The sequence below is a fragment of the Ostrinia nubilalis genome, chromosome 10 (genome assembly GCF_963855985.1).
Source record: "Ostrinia nubilalis chromosome 10, ilOstNubi1.1, whole genome shotgun sequence".
NCBI classification, from domain to species: Eukaryota; Metazoa; Arthropoda; class Insecta; order Lepidoptera; family Crambidae; genus Ostrinia; species Ostrinia nubilalis.
In genome coordinates this window covers 1,819,497-1,840,426 of record NC_087097.1, presented here as the reverse complement: position 1 = coordinate 1,840,426, position 20,930 = coordinate 1,819,497, and the positions used below count along the sequence as shown (strand labels likewise).

Genomic DNA, 20,930 nt, shown 5'->3' with positions numbered 1-20,930 from the left:
TCTCAGCTTAAAACTGATGATAAGCTCGTCATCAGCTGTTACTTGTTAATTTTGTTATCTTAATAATTCAAAAGTATGCATAAAAACAACAATGTAAATATACTTTTTATGACTGATACAAACTTCCATCATAGATTTTTTGGAGTATAGCAATAAATAAATGAAGGGACGTGTGCACCAACTCTTTACTTTTTATAGATTTCAAAGAAATAAAAATGATTTTCCCTAAGTAAGTACTCTTTGGTAACCTTTTTGATATTTAGGGTACTACCTGAATATAAGTTGGTACGAGATTGATCGAGTTCTTTGCGTTCAATAAAATTACATTTAGATTAAAATGTTTTCCTAAATAGTTTGTAAAACCAAAATGCAAACTCCTCAGCCGCATTGTAGTCCAAAACTTAAACCATTAAGCTCACAGCGAGGACAAAAAAATACACACAAAACTTGTATGTGCCCTACCTTTACGCTAATTTTATGTTAAACTGTTAATTGGTACAATCCAAGCAATACATTAATTAAGTTGTCCTATTGATTGTCATTTGTCAATACAGAGTACTAATTGCTGGCAATCGTAAATGACATGTTAATGAAAGGGAAACGTTTCGAGAAGCCTTGGGAAATAAACGACTGAGGGTCTAATTTCTGTTAGGTATTAATGTAGTTGTCCACAATTGCCAAAATACTGGTCAAAATTGAATAAAATATTTTTGTTTTTGTGTCAGGTAAACTACGATAAACTACAGGTTTTCACAGGTCACTTGCTAGGTCTCAGATCAACTTTATTGGGTACATAATAAAATAAATAAATAAATAGTAAGATTTGATAATAACTTAACTGAAATTTTATCAAGAAACACCATGCATACATTTGTTAGGTTTTATATTATGTATGTACTCGTAAATTAAAAATAAATATGTTAATATCCTTGTACATTATGCCAAACTAAGCAAAGCTTGCACTATTATTGTGTGGACTATGCGTTTTCCTACTCAAAACTACTTGTAACATAAAGGAGTTATTTTATTTTTTCCCTTCCACTTGCTGCAGCAGTGTAAATAAGGAATACGATGCTTTTATTATCTGAAACAAAGAAAATAATTTGATATTTTATTGTCGATAAAGGTGCAAATATAAACAACGTTTTCTAATCTTAAGATTACGAACTTTTCTTACTGATAAACTCGATGGTATTTTTTGGTAGCGAAGACTTATTTTAATAAAGAACGCTATTTATGTTTCACACTACAGTTCCAGCGCATTTATAACTTAGAAGGAGATTTCTGTGACGTCACACTTCAGCGAAACTTCAGCTGGGTTTCAAACTTCTATGCTCTGTCGCGTCATAATATTTCACCTCTCCCGTGCCGCTCGCAAACCTCAGGCACTGACTCAATTACATATGTGTTACACCTATAGTATGTAAATAACACAATAAGTACATACCGCCATAAAAGAAGCCAGTGATAGCGTAGTGAAGCCCCCAGCGGTGATCTTGCTGATGCGCCGCGTGCGGATCATGACGATCAGCAGCGATCGTCGAAGCGATATCGACATCAGGTACCACGGGCACTCGTACGCTGAACCGGCTATCATAGCACTCTGCGAGAAGTAAATAATGATAGAGTTGACCGAGTTATTTCATCGAAGTCCTTACTGAGATATCTAACGGTAGTTAAAGAATCACTATTTTGTTTATGACCTACACTGAACTGTTCCACTAAACTCATTGATAGGAAGGCGCCACCATCGTTCAACTACATAGTTTCCAACATGGCAAAAATCGGAACCAGCGATCCGGTATCGACGGTGATGCCCCCTGTCAATGTCACTGATGGGACGATTCGTTGTAGTTGGACTGTGCATAAAAAATTTGACTGGCTGAGACTGAAAAATTCTTTGGTTTCAAGGGGCTCATGATCCAGTTTGAATTTCAGGCGATGACACGTTGTAGTAATTTATGTAAAAATAACACTCAATACTCAAAAGTTTATTGCCAAACTGCGATGTACATGTGGTGACACGAACCTCTTCTGAAAGCTGGTTGCCCTGGTAGCAGTATAGAAACACCTGGTACATCATGTTCACCAGATAGGTGCCCATTGACATAAGTCGGACGAGATTTCCAGTTTGCTGTAACAAAGCACATAAACATTCACATTTATCATATTACTTGGAGTAGGATAGGAAGAATGAACATGTCTACTTTGCTCAGCGGTAGGAAAGGTAGCAGGGAAGCGCTGGACGCAGGCCGCTACCAATCGATCAACGTGGAAAGCATTGGGGGAGGCCTATGTTCAGCAGTGGACGTCCTATGGCTGAAATGATGATGATGATGAGGAAAGGCAGCGGACCATACGCTGAGGACAAAAGATTGCCCTCAGCCGCAGTAGAAGTCGAAACAGATGCTTTCTCGGTGCAGGCGAGGAGAGCCCCACATAACTCATCGGCTCCCCCGGGCTGGCGAGTATGCAGTTTCATGCATTTTTAGGTCGAAAAAAAACATACCGTATTTACCGATACAAGCTGGAACGCCGTGACACAGATGATGACCAGCGACACGTTGAACTGGGCGAAGGTCTGCTCGGAGAAGACGTCCTGGATCTGCTTTGCAGCCTCCAGCGCCGCCTGGTGTTCCCTCACGCATGCGCAGAGGCGGGTACGTACTATCACTAAGCTCACTACTTTATATATTTCTTGCTAGACTATAAATCTGAGCCTACATCATTTTGTCACTAGAAAAAAACCCTAGTGATCTTTTCTATGTGGTCTCATGATACACCAGAGTTGTGATTTAAATTGTAACCACACTGTAGAGGTCCCAACTCGCTCCGTGATAGGCTGCCCCACCAGAAGATACCTGGTCGCCCAGGCAAATTTACAGAGGAAGAAATTAGCGACACAAGAGCCTATAAGAGAGTCTGCTAGCAGAAAGCGTTTGTTCAAGAGCGATTAAAAGAAAAAGCTCAATATTTACCGACACTAACTGGAACGCCGTCACACAGATGATGACCAGCGACACGTTGAACTGGGCGAAGGTCTGTTCGGAGAAGACGTCCTGGATCTGTTGTGCAGCCTCCAGCGCCGCCTGGTGTTCTCTCACGCAAGCGCAGAGGCGCGCGCGTACTATGGCCTCTTGCTCGGCGGTGTATTGCTGACAATATACAGTGTGCTTGGGATAGGGCTATCGATAATTCAAGGCGATGTTGTGATGTCAATTTTATCGACAAAATGCCCCCATAGTGGGCCCTCCTCTTGGAATGGGGGGCTTAATTTTTTCTAAAAATTGTTTGTATTTCTTATGTCTTACAGATAAATAAAAAATTGCATTTGTAAGCCAATAATATGTGCCATTAAAAAAAACAAAAATGAAAAATAATGACTAAAAAACTTAAAAAAAAAAAATTGTATTTAAGTTTTTATCAAAAAAATACAGTTTTGACGGGCACGTTTTTAGGGGCATTTTTGTCGATAAAATTGTCATAATAGCATCGTCTTAAATTACAACTGTCTACAGCATTTTTGCGCACGGGTTATGCATAGCTTATTTTTATTGCTTTAATACCTAGAAATAAGAAAAACAACAAAAAATTGTTCTGAATTTGCTTTTATGTGTAAAAAATAGAAAAAATCATATTAATGAATGTATGAAACATGAACATAGAGATGATTTAATTTGTTGCCAAATATTTTTTTTTCTTTCTTCCATTCTTTCTAATTATTAAAACATACCAAACATCCATTTAAAATTCATTCTCACAAGAGAAAATTTAAAATAGAGTCCAAATATTTATTAAAAATGAAAAGTTCTAATCTCCTCTCACGTTCCATAGAAGATTTTTCTCATAAAAATCTAACCCTATGATGCTTTCAGTATACTGGCCTTGGTAACGTCGTCTTTCAAATCCCACTATATTTTGATGAAAGCGTGCCTCTTGTTCTTGCGAATAAGCCCCCATAATTATCTTTAAATATATCCCAATGAGAATGTGACGTGCATCTTTAGAGACCTTCTACTATGAAGATGGAAAATTCAAATCGCTATAACTTCTTAAAAAGCAAATATTTTCGATTTGTAATCGCACTTTTTTATATAAATTTGCTTATATAATCAGAATATAATAAGTAAAATCCATGCGCAAAAAAAAAATTTTTTTTTGTTGACCTGTGTTATTTATCGCTAGCCCTATCCCAAACACACTGTATAAGACATAAGTTTTAATTAACTCAAATACTGGCTATAGATTTCTTTATATCCTAAGGCTGGGTTGCACCATCTACTGTAATTTTGACAAACGTCAAAAATCTGTCAAACTCCATACAAAACACCGGTTATCGTTATAGTTACGGTCAAAGTTAGGTGGTGCAACTCAGCCTAAGCGATGTGAAGAAAGACTATGCAATAAAGCATTGGAAAATTTCAATAAGAAGGTTTAAATTAGATACGCATTTATTTTACTTACTTTATTACACCCGTTTACTTTTATTACAATTGGAAAAAAAATAGCGCATATTATTTTATTATCGAATTAAAAAAAAGTCCTATACAGTATAGAAAAATATTGTGTCAATACAATTTCCAAATCTTAAATCTAAAAAGCGCCATCTATGAAATGTTGGGAGTACTGAATGCGCTACGAAAACTCGCTACGAGCCTACGAACTTACGACTACGCGAGCTACACCGCTACGAAAGCTCGTAGTTCTCATCCGTAGCCGCTGTCGTAGATGGCAGGATTTGCTACGAATTCCTAGTATATAGCCTACTAGGCTATTATTTAGTTCTTTTGTATTGTTCAAAATTAGTAATAACGCATAAAAATGTAGGTACGATTATGTGAAAATAATACGAATATAATGAAATTAACTTTTCCCGTAGTATTTGATCCAATTGAAGTTACAACTTGCAAGTATAACTTAAAAACCATAATAACTATGTTATATTACATAAATAATTTCTAAAAGCTAAAAATGGTCCTGGAGGTTATTATAATAATAATAATAAATAAATATAAATATCCTTGGACATTTTACACTACGCTTCTAGTCCCAAACTAAGCAAAGCTTGTACTATGGGCACCAGACAACTTTTTTTTTTTTGTTATCCACTACGAGGAAGCTCTTGGCCTGTATCTCACCTGATGGTAAGCCGATCAGGCCGAAGGTGGAAGCGAGCTTCACCCGGAATCCTCAACCACGGAGGAACTGGCTATCTTACCTCTAACTACCGGAACACATCAATGTTGTTAACATTGTTGTTATTTTGTTCTTAAATGCTAATATCGTACCAAAAAAGCTTCATTGTGCGCAACATCTATCTTAATTTCTTCTATCCTATTCAATCCACGTTACCTTTCCAGAAGCATGCAGGTCCTTGCACAGACTCCTCAGCGATAGACCCAGCAGCCTCAGCCGACAGCGGCACTGCGCGATCAGTGACGTCACCAGCGAGTCCTTGCATACGTTGAGGAAGGCTGCGACGCATAGCGCCCCGATCTGGTGCATGTAGGTCAACTCGTAGGCTGGAGATTTTGATGTGTTGTATGGATACCTATGATTTGAAAATTATAAATAACTTGAAAAAATCGAACTGCCTAAGGCGGGAATTGAACCCACGACCTTCCGCTTGCCGGGCGACTGCTCTTCCAACTGAGCTACTTAGACACTGGATGAACCCTAAAATTAACGCTAAAAATTAAATACCTATGATTTATTAGTACAACTGTAAAATAAGATAATACTTAGGTATCGTGAATAGTGATTCATTACGTCAAAATATGATGGGACAATAAGCTTGTAGAAAATCACTGAGTAGTAAAGTTCACCGCATCACTTTACAGAACTGTAGGCAGACCTATAAATCAATCACTGATGTCTTAATATGCACGCTGAAGTATATTAATATAATAATAATAAATTTCTTTATTAATTGTAACATAATACAGAGACTTTAAAAGAACTCTGATTTCCGAACTAGGTATAGAATACCTGTATCTCAGAAGATCAGCGCCCTCTTCCACAGATCATAAACAAAGAAAAATTAAAAGTGTTAATAAAGATTGAATCTTAAACAATGTTCACAAACAAAAAAACTGATAAAATAGTACATTGTGAGGTGTATGAGTTTAAGGTGTATCGGCGTGTGTGTGCGTGTGTGTGTGGTGTGTGTGTGTGTGTGTGTGGGTGTGTGTGGTGTGTGTGTGTGTGTGTGTATAAGAGCAAATTATTTCTGTGTGAGCTAAAAACGTACTTTTAAAAGTTCCTCAGTCTTCTGGTAGTCAAGCGTAAGCAGCCAGTTTGTTACTTTAATTTTGCATTCATATACAGTACCAGGATAAAAGTTCAGAAGTTTGTTGGCTTGATTATATAAATAAATGGATAGAAAGTAACTTTGTCGACTGGCCAATGCAGTTCGACACTTGGGCACTTCAATTACATTCTTGATTACACGCCTCCCACTAGTTCTCTCAGCGATGTATGGAGTGAATTGATGTTGTCTGGTAATAGTCCGCAAAAAGAATAGTTGCCTTACAGTTAGGACAGAACACTTTTGATACAAGGCAACAGTCGAAAATCTGAAGGGGCTAAAAGTCATTGTTTTTAGCAAGGATCTCTGTGCTCTTTCAATTTGGATCATGTGAGATTTGCAGGCGCCTCCCCAAACGACAATACAATAGCCAAGAACTGATTGTGCTAATGCAAAGTACACTTTTCGCAAAAGGTCTAAATTGGCCGCATACCTTAGCCTCTTGAAAACCCAAATGAGTTTTCGAGTACGTGATGTAAGTAGCTCAATATGTTGTTGCCAGTTAAGTCGGTAATCTAGTAAAACACCGAGATATTTAATGGAAGAGGATTTTACAATAGAAAGGCATGTGCACGAATTCTCAAATTTAACGTCACAAGAGTGAGCTTTGATGAATAAATCACTAGATTGCACCTTAGAGGCTGAAAATTGTAAGAAGGTAGTTTTGGAAAGATTTAGTGTTAGCAAGTTTCGATTAAGCCATTCAATCACCTTGCGCACACCAACCTCAGCCCTACCCCGCACCTCGTCCCAAGTCAATCCATGAAACACAAGTGCCGTGTCATCAGCGTATGTGATGACTTTGCCAGAATCAAGCGACATTTGGCATAGATCATTGATGTATATCAAGAATAGACTCGGACCCAGGATACTACCTTGCGGGACTCCATAGGATACATACTCTTCCCTGCTGATATATCTTCCTATCTTGACCTGCTGGACACGGTCACGAAGGAAACTAGAGTAAATAGAAAGCGCGTTACCTCTTATTCCAATCCGCTCTAGCTTGTCCACAAGCCCAGGAATCGAAACAGTGTCGAAAGCCTTGGCGAGGTCCAGGAATATACCAATACACTTACGTTTGCAATCCAAATTATGAGAAACAAAATCTACAAGTGTACGCACAGCATCTTCCGTACTTTTTTTAGGCCTGAATCCAAATTGACAATCTGATAAAATTCTGTTATTTTCCAAAAACGACATTAATCTCCTATTTAACATAGTTTCAAGAATTTTTGACAATGAGGTAAGTACTGATATTGGCCTATAATTCGTAACACTGTCTCGACTCCCACCCTTGTGGACTGGTGTAATAAGCGCTTTCTTAAAGGCTCTGGGGAAGACACCATGATCGAAGCAGAATCTCAGAACAATAGTGAGTGGTGGAACAATAATATCCTTTGCCATTTTTAAGAATTTATTAGGAATTGAATCATACCCCACCGCACAGTCAGTCTTTAGATTTAAAATGATTGATTCAGTTTCAGCTTCATCAGGTGGTAACATGCCCATAGAATTGGTCAAAAATGAAGCTCTAAAAGAAGTTAAATCTCCAGTATCCCTCGGGCGTGCAATTTTATCAGCCAAATCCTTACCAATGCTTGCAAAGAAACCATTGACACAACTAACAGATTTATCGGGGTCATCTGACAGGCGTAAAAGTTCGTCAAGATTTGATTTTTTGTTAGGTGCGTCAATAATTGATTTGATAGCAGACCAGGTTTGTTTATTATTCTTAGCGGTATAGATCAAAGATCTGTCGTATTGGGTTTTGACTTTCTTAATGAGCGAGTTACAGAAATTTCTGTATCGCTTATAGCAGGTTTCCGCTTCGGTGCTACTAGGATGGGCCCTGGCCCTTTCATGTAGTTTATCACGATGTTTGATGCATCTAAGCAAACCCGGGGTGATCCAGTTCTTTATAGTTCTTTTTCTTCTAGGGATTCTAATTTCCCTCGTATTACTAGTTACAGCAAAAGAAAGCTTATCGACAAATGATTGTGCAATCTCTTCAACACTTGAGAATGATGTTACAAATGAGAAATCCACCTGTTTAAGATGATCTAAGGCGTCCACGAGGTTACATTTAATGGAGTAAGGATTACAAGACATTTTAGATTTTTCCCTATCTAAATTGAGTATAATTGAGGCGTGATCAGTTATTGTGGAATTAATTACAATTACTGTTGCTGACATACGGGATTTTATCAATATGTGATCTAGGCAGTTATTTAATCTTGTTGGAAAGGAATGTCCCGGAAGTAGACCAAGCTCAGCGGAAAGATTAAGATATGAGGAGCTATTTCTATCGCTGCTACCTATCTTTATATCAATGTTAACATCGCCTATCAAGACAATATTATCTGCACGTATTGGCATAATTATGTTTTCTAGCGATTGAAGAAAACCATCAGTGTTATATATAGATGGTGACCTATAAGTACAAACTATGACAATATCTGGGACAATATTTAGCACCATGAAGTTAGCACCAATCGGGTCTGGTTCTTCAACAGTACATCTGAGATCTTCCTTTATGTATATAACAATTCCATCATTTTGGTTCAAATATTTTTTAGAATAGTAACATTTATAGTTATCAAGAGTCGGTGGCAATTTGTATTCACTAAGCCAGCATTCCGTCAAAACAATGACATCATTTTCAAAATCAAGTCTGGCAAGGTGAGCACAAAAGTCATTGAAATTCCTGTAAATACTACGAATATTTTGAGTGATAATGTTTAAAGAATGATTACCTCTTGCCTTAATTATTTTACTGCATGAGTCAGTGTCACAAAGATGAGCTGTCGCCACAGTAATATTATCAATATCCTCAGATATATTGTTCGTCATTTGTTCAAGGCCTGTTACGATTAATATAACTTTCATCACATACATTAAATATCAGAGAAGAAATGTGGTGGAAACTGAGATGCAAGATGACCCAGCAGATTATAAATATTTTTATCGATCCGCAAAAAACCAAGGCTATACCTAAGATCAGCTTGAATGCAACTGGTATAAAAGCATGATTTGATTTTGAATAAGTTATAGACCAGAGTGTGTGCAAAAATATGTCCAAAGTTACAAGGTTATTTGTTATTAAATTTTTTAAATATAGCTCATTAGTGTTTGTGTAAATAAGTGTTTTGGTGTGTAAAAATTGTATCTTGTTATTTACTAAGTGTGTAATAATGTGGTAAATTTGTGTTTGGATGTGTAAAGTGTTGGTTTTAATGTGTGGGATTAGTGTTTTCATGCGTGTACTTAAAAAAATTATTGAATCAAAAACAATAAATGTTTCCAAATATAAGATAGGTTGGTATGAAAGTAGCGGTTGAGGTGAAGCAACTAGTCACTTTTCTAGACGTAATTTAGAAAGAGCATCCTCGGAGTCCACAAGTATAAACCGTTCATTCGAATCCCGTCGAAGGTAAATTTTCCCGTATGATATCCAGCAAAATTTATAAGAATTTTCAGCAGCAAAGTCACGAGCCAGACGAAACAGCTGATGTCCTCTCGGCGACAGGCTTTCAGAAATGAAAATCGGTTTCTCAGGTCCATCAAATGAGAGAAGTTTAGTATTGAATTTGTTTGAGCTGTTTTTGCGATTATATTCGCGGGTTTTTTTTATAATTTTGTCTCTCTTTACAGCACTAACAAAATCCACCACCACTGTGCCTGGCTTATCTGACTTGCTTCTGGTGCGAAAGACTTCTTTTATCTCCTGCTGCTGAACCTGAACGCCCAAAACATTTCCCGTTTTTATTATGACATCGCATAAATCGTCCTTAACTTCGTTCTCTTTCTTAGGAACATTTTTCAGCTCCAACCTTGTCGAATAAAGAGTGCGCTCCAGAGTCTCTATCCTTGACTCCAGTTGCCTGATATACAAGCGGTCAGTTTTTCTCTCATTCGCGGCCTCCTGCATTTGAGATTGGAGTTCATCATATTTTTTAGAGACGAATTCGATCGATGTCACAATATTATTATTTTGGCTAATGATTTCAGTCATTTTAGATTCAATTGAGAGGAATTTCTTATTATTCTGCTCCGCTGATTTGTCAAGCATATTGCGGATCTCTTCCATAAAACTTTTTATGCATGATATATCGTCATGTTTTCGTTTCCGTATATTATTATCTTGTCCTATTGTACTCAAATCAGGAGCCGAGCCCGAGGCCGGAAGCGACTCAATACTCAAAGTCTTGTCAAATGCGTCCCCTGCGTCAGAGTGAGCCCCTTTCGGCGGTGTGCGTTTAAGCGGCATGTTGCGAACTTGCGATGTGAGATCGAAGTACCAGGATCACAGGAAAGTATAAGCAGTCGTACCTGTAGCGTGCCGTAGATCGCTTCGTAGCACTTGCTACGAGGTGGGCGGAGTCAGCGGTGAGTAATGCTACGGCGCGGAGTAGTCACTTTCCGGTAGATGCTTGCTCGGTGGTGATACCTCCTGACTTGTTATGCACTCCTATTTTTTAAGTTGTGATTTAAATGTTAAAAATATTGATTTTTCTATTAAAATTACACTAATTTCGAGACGTGTTTACTTGACGGCGGTCCGGGAGGAAGGTGAAGTACGATGAGATGATATTTTACAGTTAATTGAAAACTTATTGCGGTTTCAGACCAGAAATGAAAATCATGCTATCTAGATTAGTTAATAATTATGAGTTGTATTAAACGGATAATGTTATTGTTAAATCTTCCTATAAAATAAATAAATGAATGGGCTATTAAGATGTCTTGAATTGCACGGTTAATAGTGTCAACTACCCTGATGACGAAGCCTAGGCGCAGACCACCGATTTTTAGTCGGCCGATGGTTGGACTCGATTCTAATTTGTATGTAAAATCAATCGGTGTACTTAATGTGCGCACTTTCATAATACATCTCCATACTGATTAACAGCCCGACCCAACTATCGGCTAACTAAGAGTAGGCGCACACCGTTGATTTTTCGTCGGCCGATAGTTTAGTTGGGCAGTTGATCAGTATGGGCATGTATGGGAGTGCGCACACTACGCCGATTCGATTTGGCCGATTCTTCATACAATTTAAAATCGGGCACAACTATCGGCCAACTAAAAATCAACGGTGTGCGCCTACTCTAAAAGTCGATGGTCTGCGCCTAGGCTAATACAAACCAAGCTCTCAAGGGTAGCTGGTTCTTCTCCGCACTGGTTCCCCAGCCGACCATCGTGACCAGCGTCAAGCAGTTGTAGACAATGTGCAGAAACGTGGTCTCGCGGCTGCAACTAAAGTTACAGACAACATAATGCTCATAATACCGGTGTTCAATACAGGGTGATTTTTGTATCAGTATCCAAATTTTCAGGATCGACTCAGAATCAGTAACTTAATTGATCTACGTAAAGAAAACAAAACTTTTTTCTCCATATTTAATTATTTTCATCCGCTGCGCGCTGTTTCCAAATTGACTCACGTGGAAAATTTGCTTCGTTTGTGGAAAAAAATGTACACACAGTTAACTGCAAAGCTTAATAGACAGAATGGTGAGCGAAAATAAGCAATAACCTTTAAAACTTAAGATATAGGCACCCGCGAATTAGACTGTCAATATTTTTTTTTGCGAAAAATACCACAATTAAAAATAATTACGATAAAGTTGTATTGTCAAATTGTTCTAACGAGCTTATTAAAAAAATTTGGATACTGATAACAAAGTCACCCTGTATACAAAATACTCGTACATTAAGGATAGAGCTTTAAAACGTTAACAACTACACTGGCCTGTTTTTTAAATTACAATAACTTTAAAGGTAGGTAAGGTACACAAGATAAATCCTACTTTAGAAATAAAAAGGCCTAGAACAAAAATTCAATTTTGTTACAATAATTACATAGAAAGCTAATAAAATTTACTATAAAACCTGTAAAACTTAAAAAACGAGAATAGTGTATCGATCTGAAGCGTGACGTCACAGTACATACTAGCATGGCACACTGAGCTGTTCTAATGTGTCAAGTGACGACACGCATTTTAAAATATCTATACAAAATTTCAGAGATATTTCATGGCTTGAAATACCTTTTGACAATAGCCTTCGCTTCATCACTGTCCACAGCTCTTAACACTTCGTCCGCTCCCCTGATGATGGTCAGGACCTGCTTCCTCCTCCACACCATGAAGAAGATCTTGGTGGCTTGTGCCAGGTTGGTGAAGAGGACAAACGCTACTCCAGTCATGAGGGGAAGGTCGCCCCATATCATACACATGTCCACGGCTTGGATGATGAGGTAGGTCCCTGGATTTGTATAAGGACAAGTTTTATCTAGACTACCTACCTAAATTAATTTGGTTCTAAGTATTTGAACGTTCCGTTGAAACATACAGAAAATTTAAATATTTCTAATACACACTACGATATTTCTAAGCTTTTGTGTTGTTACTCAAACAATATTTACATAGAAAGATATGAGACTAAATGAAAGAAACGTTTAATAATTTAATAAGTACCTATTATGTATAAAACCAAGAATCAAGATATTATAGCCCGACCAGGAACATAAAAACCCTCGCCATGTTGCGGAAAACTAATGGTACTAATTTCTTTTAATGGCAACAGTAACTGAAAACTTCATTGACATGTCACCTTGCATGTCAGTCTATTGCTGTCAAAGTGTAAACAAACTTTATTTTAAATGTGCGCAATTGATTTTGTGAATTAAAATGCTAAAATCTTTTTATAGTCGTGAAAGAAAAGTGGTTCACAATGTGTTAAAGTATTTGTCGAAGAGAAATAGTACTAAGGGTTCGGACAATATTTTCATTGAAAATAATGTTTCCGACAAAGGTTGTCAAATTGACTAACATGTTTATCGCATAGTACAGTCCACTATGAAAATTAGCTGTGGTTTGTTTCAACTACCTATTTTAAATTTTTTTTTCAATTTCTAAGTGTTGAATTTTATGGAATTGGGAAAGAAGTACCCAGTTTGAAGCGTTCATGAGCAAACATTGCAGTTGAATATTCAAGTTCTGAATTTGATTATTGATGAATAATAAAATAAATCCTACAAGCTCGATTGATGGTTTCATTTAATTTATTTAAACCAGGTTACCTATAATAATATTTTTTCGTTAATTTATGAAAATATCAAATTAGCCCGTAATCCTGAAATCTGATACATAAAGTTAGCCTATTAATTTAACACAGGTACGACTGTACTCAGTGTTGCACTATCAAATGCAATTGACGCGCCTCTATGCCAGGGTTTTTATGTTCCTGGTCAGGCTATAAACGTTAAGTTTGTACATACAGAACAAATACAATTCTGTAAATTACCTGTGAAAATACTTAGTACAAAATTCGGAAAAACATATTCTTGCAGTTTATGGAGTTAAATATGCTATTTTTTAAATCATTAATGGTCATCTTCTTCTTTTCGTGTCGACAACAAACCTACACAGTGTTAGCCCAAAACTCCGCCACAAGAGTGGCGTTGTCAATAGCACTCATCAAATCCTCCTGAGTGCAGTTGCTTGGGCACATTGTCATTATCATAGTAAATTACTCAAACGTCATGCGAACAACATTCAACGAAATCTGCTGCTTACCTAACAAGAACATGAAGCTGAAAAAGCCGTAGCAATCGTACAAAATCCTCTTGTTCCCTCCAAAATGCTCTGGCATCCAGAAACCAACGAGCCTCAGAGCAGTCAGAGACATGCTCACAGAGGTTGTGCTATTTTTTACGATCATTTTTGCTTTTAAAGACCTTCTGATCCTCTTATACTCTTTTGATTGGTTTCGTTACTGGACTAATGACAGTTAAACTTTCCCAAGGCACTGACGTAGCCTATTCACATATGATGATCCTGTGATCTTGACTACACAGGATTGGTAGAAAAAATGGGCATAAGCAAAAGCAGGTCTTTTGCTGGACCTGCCTTTTACTGACTGTACGAAGAAAGACAGTCACTGGTAAAGAATCAAAGACAAATGAAGCTTAATTCAACCAAATGACGATTTTAGTTCGAATGTTTTAATTGCAGTTTACATTGGCTGTCAACATTTTGTTCGGTTACAAAGTTTTACTAATAGTTTTTGTTTCCTGAAATAACATTGCCTTCCATATAAAATGCATATCGTATATTATGCTACAGCTTAATAGAGTAACACTGTAATAGAAAGAAACTTAATCTACTCTTAGCCTGTCTAATCGAATATCTCTAATTAAACCATGAGTTATAATTTTTCCAGTAATTATATCAATGCAAATTTTTGATTTCCTTGGTGAAACCAAATATCGAATTTATGAAAACTTACAGGTCCCCAACCACTGATTCCTCCGCACTCGATAATTGCCGGTGTTATGTGGAATTACACACACAAATATAATTATGTTATTAGGTTATTACCTTAAACATCGCCTTCGATTCGACTTCAAATAAACAACTCGCCTTTAATTCAATAAACACTGAATTTCTGTGTTTATTGAATTAAATGTGACCTTGGGACATTTTAGGGACCGTCATTGAAGACTATACTGGGGTTTAGGTATTCGTTAAATGATATAAATATTTTAAAAATGAACAGTGTTAGTAAGTATTATCACAGAATTATACAGAATAATACTGGAAGTAATATTACATCTTTTTTAAGCTTCATGTATTACAAATAAGTTACATAGTAGAGTGTTCATGACTGACTTGATATGCTACCGCTTTGTAAAATTTGTTGAAAAATGTACTTCCAGCTTCATACTTTATGCAAATGCACTGCTTCCTTGTAAAACACGACCTTTACGATTAAAAACAGTGTGAAGTGAACCCACAACTGAGATTAAAACTTATTTTTTTGAAATTGCATTGAAATTCTTGAATTTCTTCTGGCAAATCTTGATACTCATCGTAATAATTGTATTAGATAATAATATGTTTCTCGTTATGTTAAACAGGGTAGTAGATTAACATGTGTATGAGCGATAAGCAACCCGCATGTCCCGTCAAACCTATCAGATGGGCTCGGCGACTGACCCACACTGACGCTACCATTGTACAATTGAAAGATATAGTAAATTAAAGTATACCCATCATACTTTTTTTAGAGCATAGTATTGATGAGAAGATATTTCACACTCCTAAACGTGGCCATGTTACGATATATCTGTAGGCCTAAGATGCGCGCCGTGATAACTTTTATCGACGTCAATTTGTATGGGAAAAATCGATAAAATGGCGTGATAACCGCCTATCACGGCGCGCATCTTAGGCCTACAGAAGTGTAAAGATGTTTCAACAGTCATAAGATAATGAACTGCAGTATGAGTTGTTAAGTAATAAATAAGCTTTCTTTGTAGGCAATAAGCACAAGAAAATGAGACACAGCTTAGCGCCTACTGAATTGTTGGTGAATGTTTATACTCGTATTTATTGGAATTCTGGCACTATAATCGTCTACTGACCACCACCATGTCCGTCCATAGCTACACAAAAACAAGTTTTTTTCCCAAATCGTTACCAGAAACTTGCCTTGGTGATACGTTATCTACTTCATCGGTTATGAGTTTTATGACTTCTACAATGAAGCCGGATGAAAAGGCGTGTAAAACATTGAATGAGTATTTTTTACTGAATTGCATCCAACTAACTTAATTACTATTAAGTTTGCTAAGCTTTACTCGCCATTCGAAAAGCTTACGCTCCGTGATTGTATATTGTAGTCAAAATAAAAAGTTGTTCAACAGAAAAAAAATCTAATTTTAAAAGTTGTGTCGCTATTATTATGAAGAGATTATGTTTTTTGGAAGTCTCATGTACACTTAACGCTTGTCAATTTTGCAAATGGACGTAGAGTTTGACTATCGTGAGCGTTCAAAAGCAGTGTTTGCTTAAATGCACTGAATGCGTAATAAAAACAAAGGCCTTTAACTTGCCGCTGCCTTAAGCAGAATTGTATACTGAAAGCTATTAAATCAGAAGGTTGTTAGGTAAGTATTCTCCGTCAATTTAGTTCCATTAAAGCTGCCTAACAAGTGGTTAGCTGCGCCAGCTATACTTTGCTTTCTCAGCTCGCAGTTAGTGATGATCGCGGGCAAAAAGTAGGATGATTGGTCAAATCTAGGAAGATCACAGCTCGGAGGCGTGTCTGCTCCAGGATTTTATTTATTTCAGCCGATATTATAAAGCTTGGTGCAGGTTAAAGGGATTAGGATCACGAATTAGTGACACACCCACTTTTTTAAGATCAAATACTTGGCTAGATTAAATGCCACAGATTTGCGTGCTAGTTTGGGGTCGCGCGAAGTTGTTCACGTAATCCACGCTCTGATTCCATCTTTAAATACACGATGCTGTTACCTGAGAATGAATACTAAAATTACTATTGGGCCTATAGGATGCACGTGCCCATACTACCCAGTAAAACATAAAATCGTCTCACTGATTAGACAATCATATATATAATAAATTCAACCCTACCATGCAAGTACAAAGATTGACGTTTGCCTTTATTAGTCACGGCTTCAGGGTCTCCAAATTTTAAGTTTGTCTCAAGTAAGTAGTTCTGATCTACCAGACTATCTATTTGCCTGTGTCGTATGGTCTACTCCGATATAAACAGTCCTTCGAACAGAACTTCAATGGGAATGGGAGATATTTGTTAGTTCATGTTGTGTCTCATCTGGAAATTGAGCCTGTTACTTCCAGGTCAAGAGAGTCTAATTTTCTAACACCGAAGGAGATCACAGCTCATCCGAAACTCTTTTCTGTAAAGTACCACCAAAACGCCAATAGATGCGGGTAGCACAAGACCGGTCGAAGGAAATCCTCGGGGAGGCCTTTGTCCAGAAGTGGACGTCATTTGGCTGGAACAAACGAATGAACCACCAAAAAACTTTTGCAAAACTAGTGCCCATGAGCACTATCCCTTAGTGCTGCTAGTGCGTCACTTGTTGCAGTGGGCGGGGCAGACTCCGCCCCTGATCGCAGCGGAGCCTCCGCCGCAGTCAGCCCGACACCTCCGAAGCACCATGACCCATCGCCTGAGGTTCGACTTGCGAATGCTGTCGCCGGAGCGCTGACGTCTACTTAAACGGAAGGTACGTCCACTGATTCATCTTTGAGAGCCACTTGTAAAGTTTTTCGTATTTTTTCCTGTGATGAAAACTTTGCTATTCAAGTTTCAAAAGTTTGTAAAGTTCTCTAGAGTTCAGTGAAAAGCCACAGGCATTTTTTTCTGTGAGATATCTAAGTCCAACGATTTATCTTTGAGAGGCATTTCTATTGTTATTCGTAATTTTTCTTGTTTACTTTTTTATTCAAGTTTCAAAAGTTTGTAAAGTTTAATGTCAAACAATGGTTTAAAATATCCAACCGAGAAAGCGCTCAAAATATTTTGAAAATCAGTATTGAGTACATTGTAAACCTTATGTAATGTAAATCGATGTAATTCCAGCCATTTTCAAAATACTTTTACCTACCTACTGTACTAACTTTACCGTAATATTAATAATGCTAAAATTACCATCAAAAATAGTTCAACGAAATCACATTTTTTTTCGTTTCGTTGACATAAAACTACAGAAACATGTGAGAAAGATGGACTGTTACGTCTACTGTCGTTACGTGGTTCTTTGGGTGGTTTGAAAGTTAACCCTTTCAAAAGATGGCAAACGTTACTTGCTCTTTATCTAGAACCAACTGAACTTTTCCCAAAGTTATCAGGCCCTTTCAACGTTTGTTCCCTAAAACAATTATTTGCCAGTCCCAATAATTAACTTCGAATTTAATTTCATCGAGATTTCAACAACGATTTCTATTTTAATTAAAATATAATAATTAATATGCCAGATGAGGCTATGAAACGGTTTTCAATAGCACTTTTAAGTATGCATACTTCGAGTTTGTTGGTGGTAACACAATATTACATTGTGTTTAGAACTATTAGAAAATATCGCTTAAAATTGACCGTAATGGGAATCAAATCCAAGATACTCGTAGGTACCTTTTACTCGACGCTATTTACCACACTTACACGCTCTGGCCGGCATAAGTACAAAAGAGCTTAGTTTAAGTTTCAGAAGAATGTCTAATCTTCTAAAACTAAAATAAACTGTGTAACAGTAGATACATAACCTGGGCCAAGGTTCAAGAGTTTATCAAGTAATTCCAAATTGGATCGAATTATAATTAAGTATTGTCCTAAAAAGGCTAAGGCAAAACAGAAATCTACTCGTACTTTCAACGCATCTTAACTGATCTCCAATACAGAAACAGCCGACCTTTGTATCTTTCATCCCTTTTACTACACATTCTGCCCTTAGAATACGGAGCTTCCTGTTACCCCGTAGACAAAGCTAAATATTTACGAAAGCTTTCGCGCTAATGATGTGTAAAGCTGCGAACTATCTCGCCCTAGCCTAGTTTCTTGTGGTTTGCTTGTTTCATTAACATTCTTGCCATAAGTTTAATCTTAAATTTATATTTTTTCCAAAAACATGAAAACTATAAAACTAATTAAAGAACTAGAACTCAAACATAACGATAGATTAAGCCGATAATTTGGTATTACAAAAAACTCATTTTATTTTAGCAAGAAGACTTTAAAGAGGCACTTTTACACGTCCCAGTATTAACCCTACCAATTTTTCTTCTTCTTGTCGTGTCGACAACAAACGTACACAGTGTCAGCCCAAAACTCTACGTACTACAAGAGCGGCGTTGCCAGTAACATTAATTAAATCTACCTACCACTACTAACTACTACTACTAATAATCTGCTGAGAAGTAGCAGCGCAGGAAACTCAATCACTGTAATTTAATATCAGTGTAGTTTCACTATGTTTCATAGGTTACTAACAGCTGGTAACTGAGCTCCATGCAATGCAAGCTGCTTCTTAATACCTGAGTACTTACTGATCGATGGTATGGGGATTTCCCCACAAGGGCATCGCGCCCTTTTCTTTCCAACCTTTTCAGTTGTAATTAACTAACTTGCAATCGCTCGCTGCGAAGTTTTATTGCAAAAACCAATAATGAACAGAACAAACTAGCCGGTTTCTGCTGTTCCAACATTTTTCAGACATGGAAACGATAGCATTTCAAATGTAGAAAAAATCACCAAAGTAATGTAATCTGAGTTGCTGAAATATCGAATTCGATTAAAACATATGCTTTGTTTTAAAAAATATATATTTGAAAAATGAGATATTCTTATTGTAAATTATTTTGCATTCATGTAACTTACTTGATAAATTACTACTTCAACTATAGTTAGGTACTTAGGCAAGACACGAGTACCAAAAAAAAAATACTATAAAGATGAGACGTTTATAAATTTCACAATCACAAAATAACAAAATTACACAACAAAGTAGAGTGAAACAAATGAAGTTATGCCGGCCGCGCCAAACATTCCATTTCACGGGACCTACCCATGGCTTTCATGTTTCCTGTAACTACGAAGCCACGAAGATTTAAGAAAAAGGCTAGATTTTTTAGAAGTTTAGGCATTGTTCTATAAAAATGTTTAACCTAAAAGTTACATTACTTTGTTAATTGTTTCTATAAGTAGTTTCAAACTTTTTCGTATTCAAATAGCCTCTTTATTTATTGAGGCATACCAACAACATTACATATTTTCTCTAAAAATATTTTGCCTCTTTTCAATACATAAAACGTTACTAAAGTACTGTTTGAATTTTTTTAAACAGTTTTGCACGTGCTTTCGAAAAGTTGCATTACAATAACGACAAGGTAACCAATTCTTCTTTGGCTTAGTCACCTGAAAAGAAAAAATCGTTGCCTTTTTGAGGAAAAGTTGCAGATTCAATTCAAGAATCCTGATAAATCATTAACGCTAAAATGAGATGATCCTAACTACAAAGATGGCGATCTTGCCAAAGTTAAATTGTGACCCTGATCTCGGGTCAATTTCAAGGGCGTTTCATTAAGAGCCTAATCAGATAGATATACTGCAAGTTTAGCCCAACTTGGCTCGATAGGGTTGTCCACGTCTGTAACGATAGAGAGGTCGAGTACTTGGTACGAAGCCAGTGACCGCAGGTCAAATCCTATAAGGGTCAAACGTTTGACAAATAGACTCATCATAATATACCGCATATTTTAAAATTTTATCCGATTAATGTCGTGTTATCGAGTAGTTTTTTAATGTTTAATTTTACCTACGAAAAGAGACTGAAGGTAATTTCATCATCATCATCATCATGTCAGCCATAGGACGTCCACTGCTGAACATAGGCCTCCCCTAATGCTTTCCACGTTGATCGATTGGTAGCGGCCTGCGTCCAGCGTTTCCCTGCTACCTTTACGATGTCGTCGGTCGCGAAGGTAATTTAAACTCATAATTATCATCAACGGAACATCGTTATCAATTTTTTTTTGCAAATGTTATGTCGTTTTTACATAATATTTTCGTTCCAACTCATGGGTGAATGAAGCCCTTTAATGATAATACTTTATCGACGTCAAAATGTATGGGAAAAATCTATAAAATGGCGTGATAAACGCTTATCGCGGCGCGCATCTTAGGCCTACATGTTTCATGTTTCATATAATAATTTATTAAATCGTCGAATTTGAAGAAGAATTATTTATTTGCTAAAACATTGTCATTACAGATATTAAATTAAATA

At 36.9% G+C, this 20,930-nt stretch overlaps 1 protein-coding gene across 1 annotated transcript; it reads right to left on the bottom strand.

The window, feature by feature from the left end:
* Positions 1-911: 911 nt before the first annotated feature.
* LOC135075668 (odorant receptor Or1-like) lies at positions 912-20,491 on the bottom strand. The gene is made up of 9 exons (XM_063970081.1): positions 20,474-20,491; positions 13,891-14,062; positions 12,361-12,577; positions 11,456-11,566; positions 5,353-5,551; positions 2,979-3,155; positions 2,030-2,134; positions 1,448-1,603; positions 912-1,084 (listed from the first exon to the last, which is right to left on the bottom strand). The coding sequence occupies exons 1-9, from the start codon at positions 20,489-20,491 to the stop codon at positions 1,025-1,027; spliced, it is 1,215 nt and encodes a 404-aa protein (XP_063826151.1). The 3' UTR covers positions 912-1,024.
* Positions 20,492-20,930: the final 439 nt, after the last annotated feature.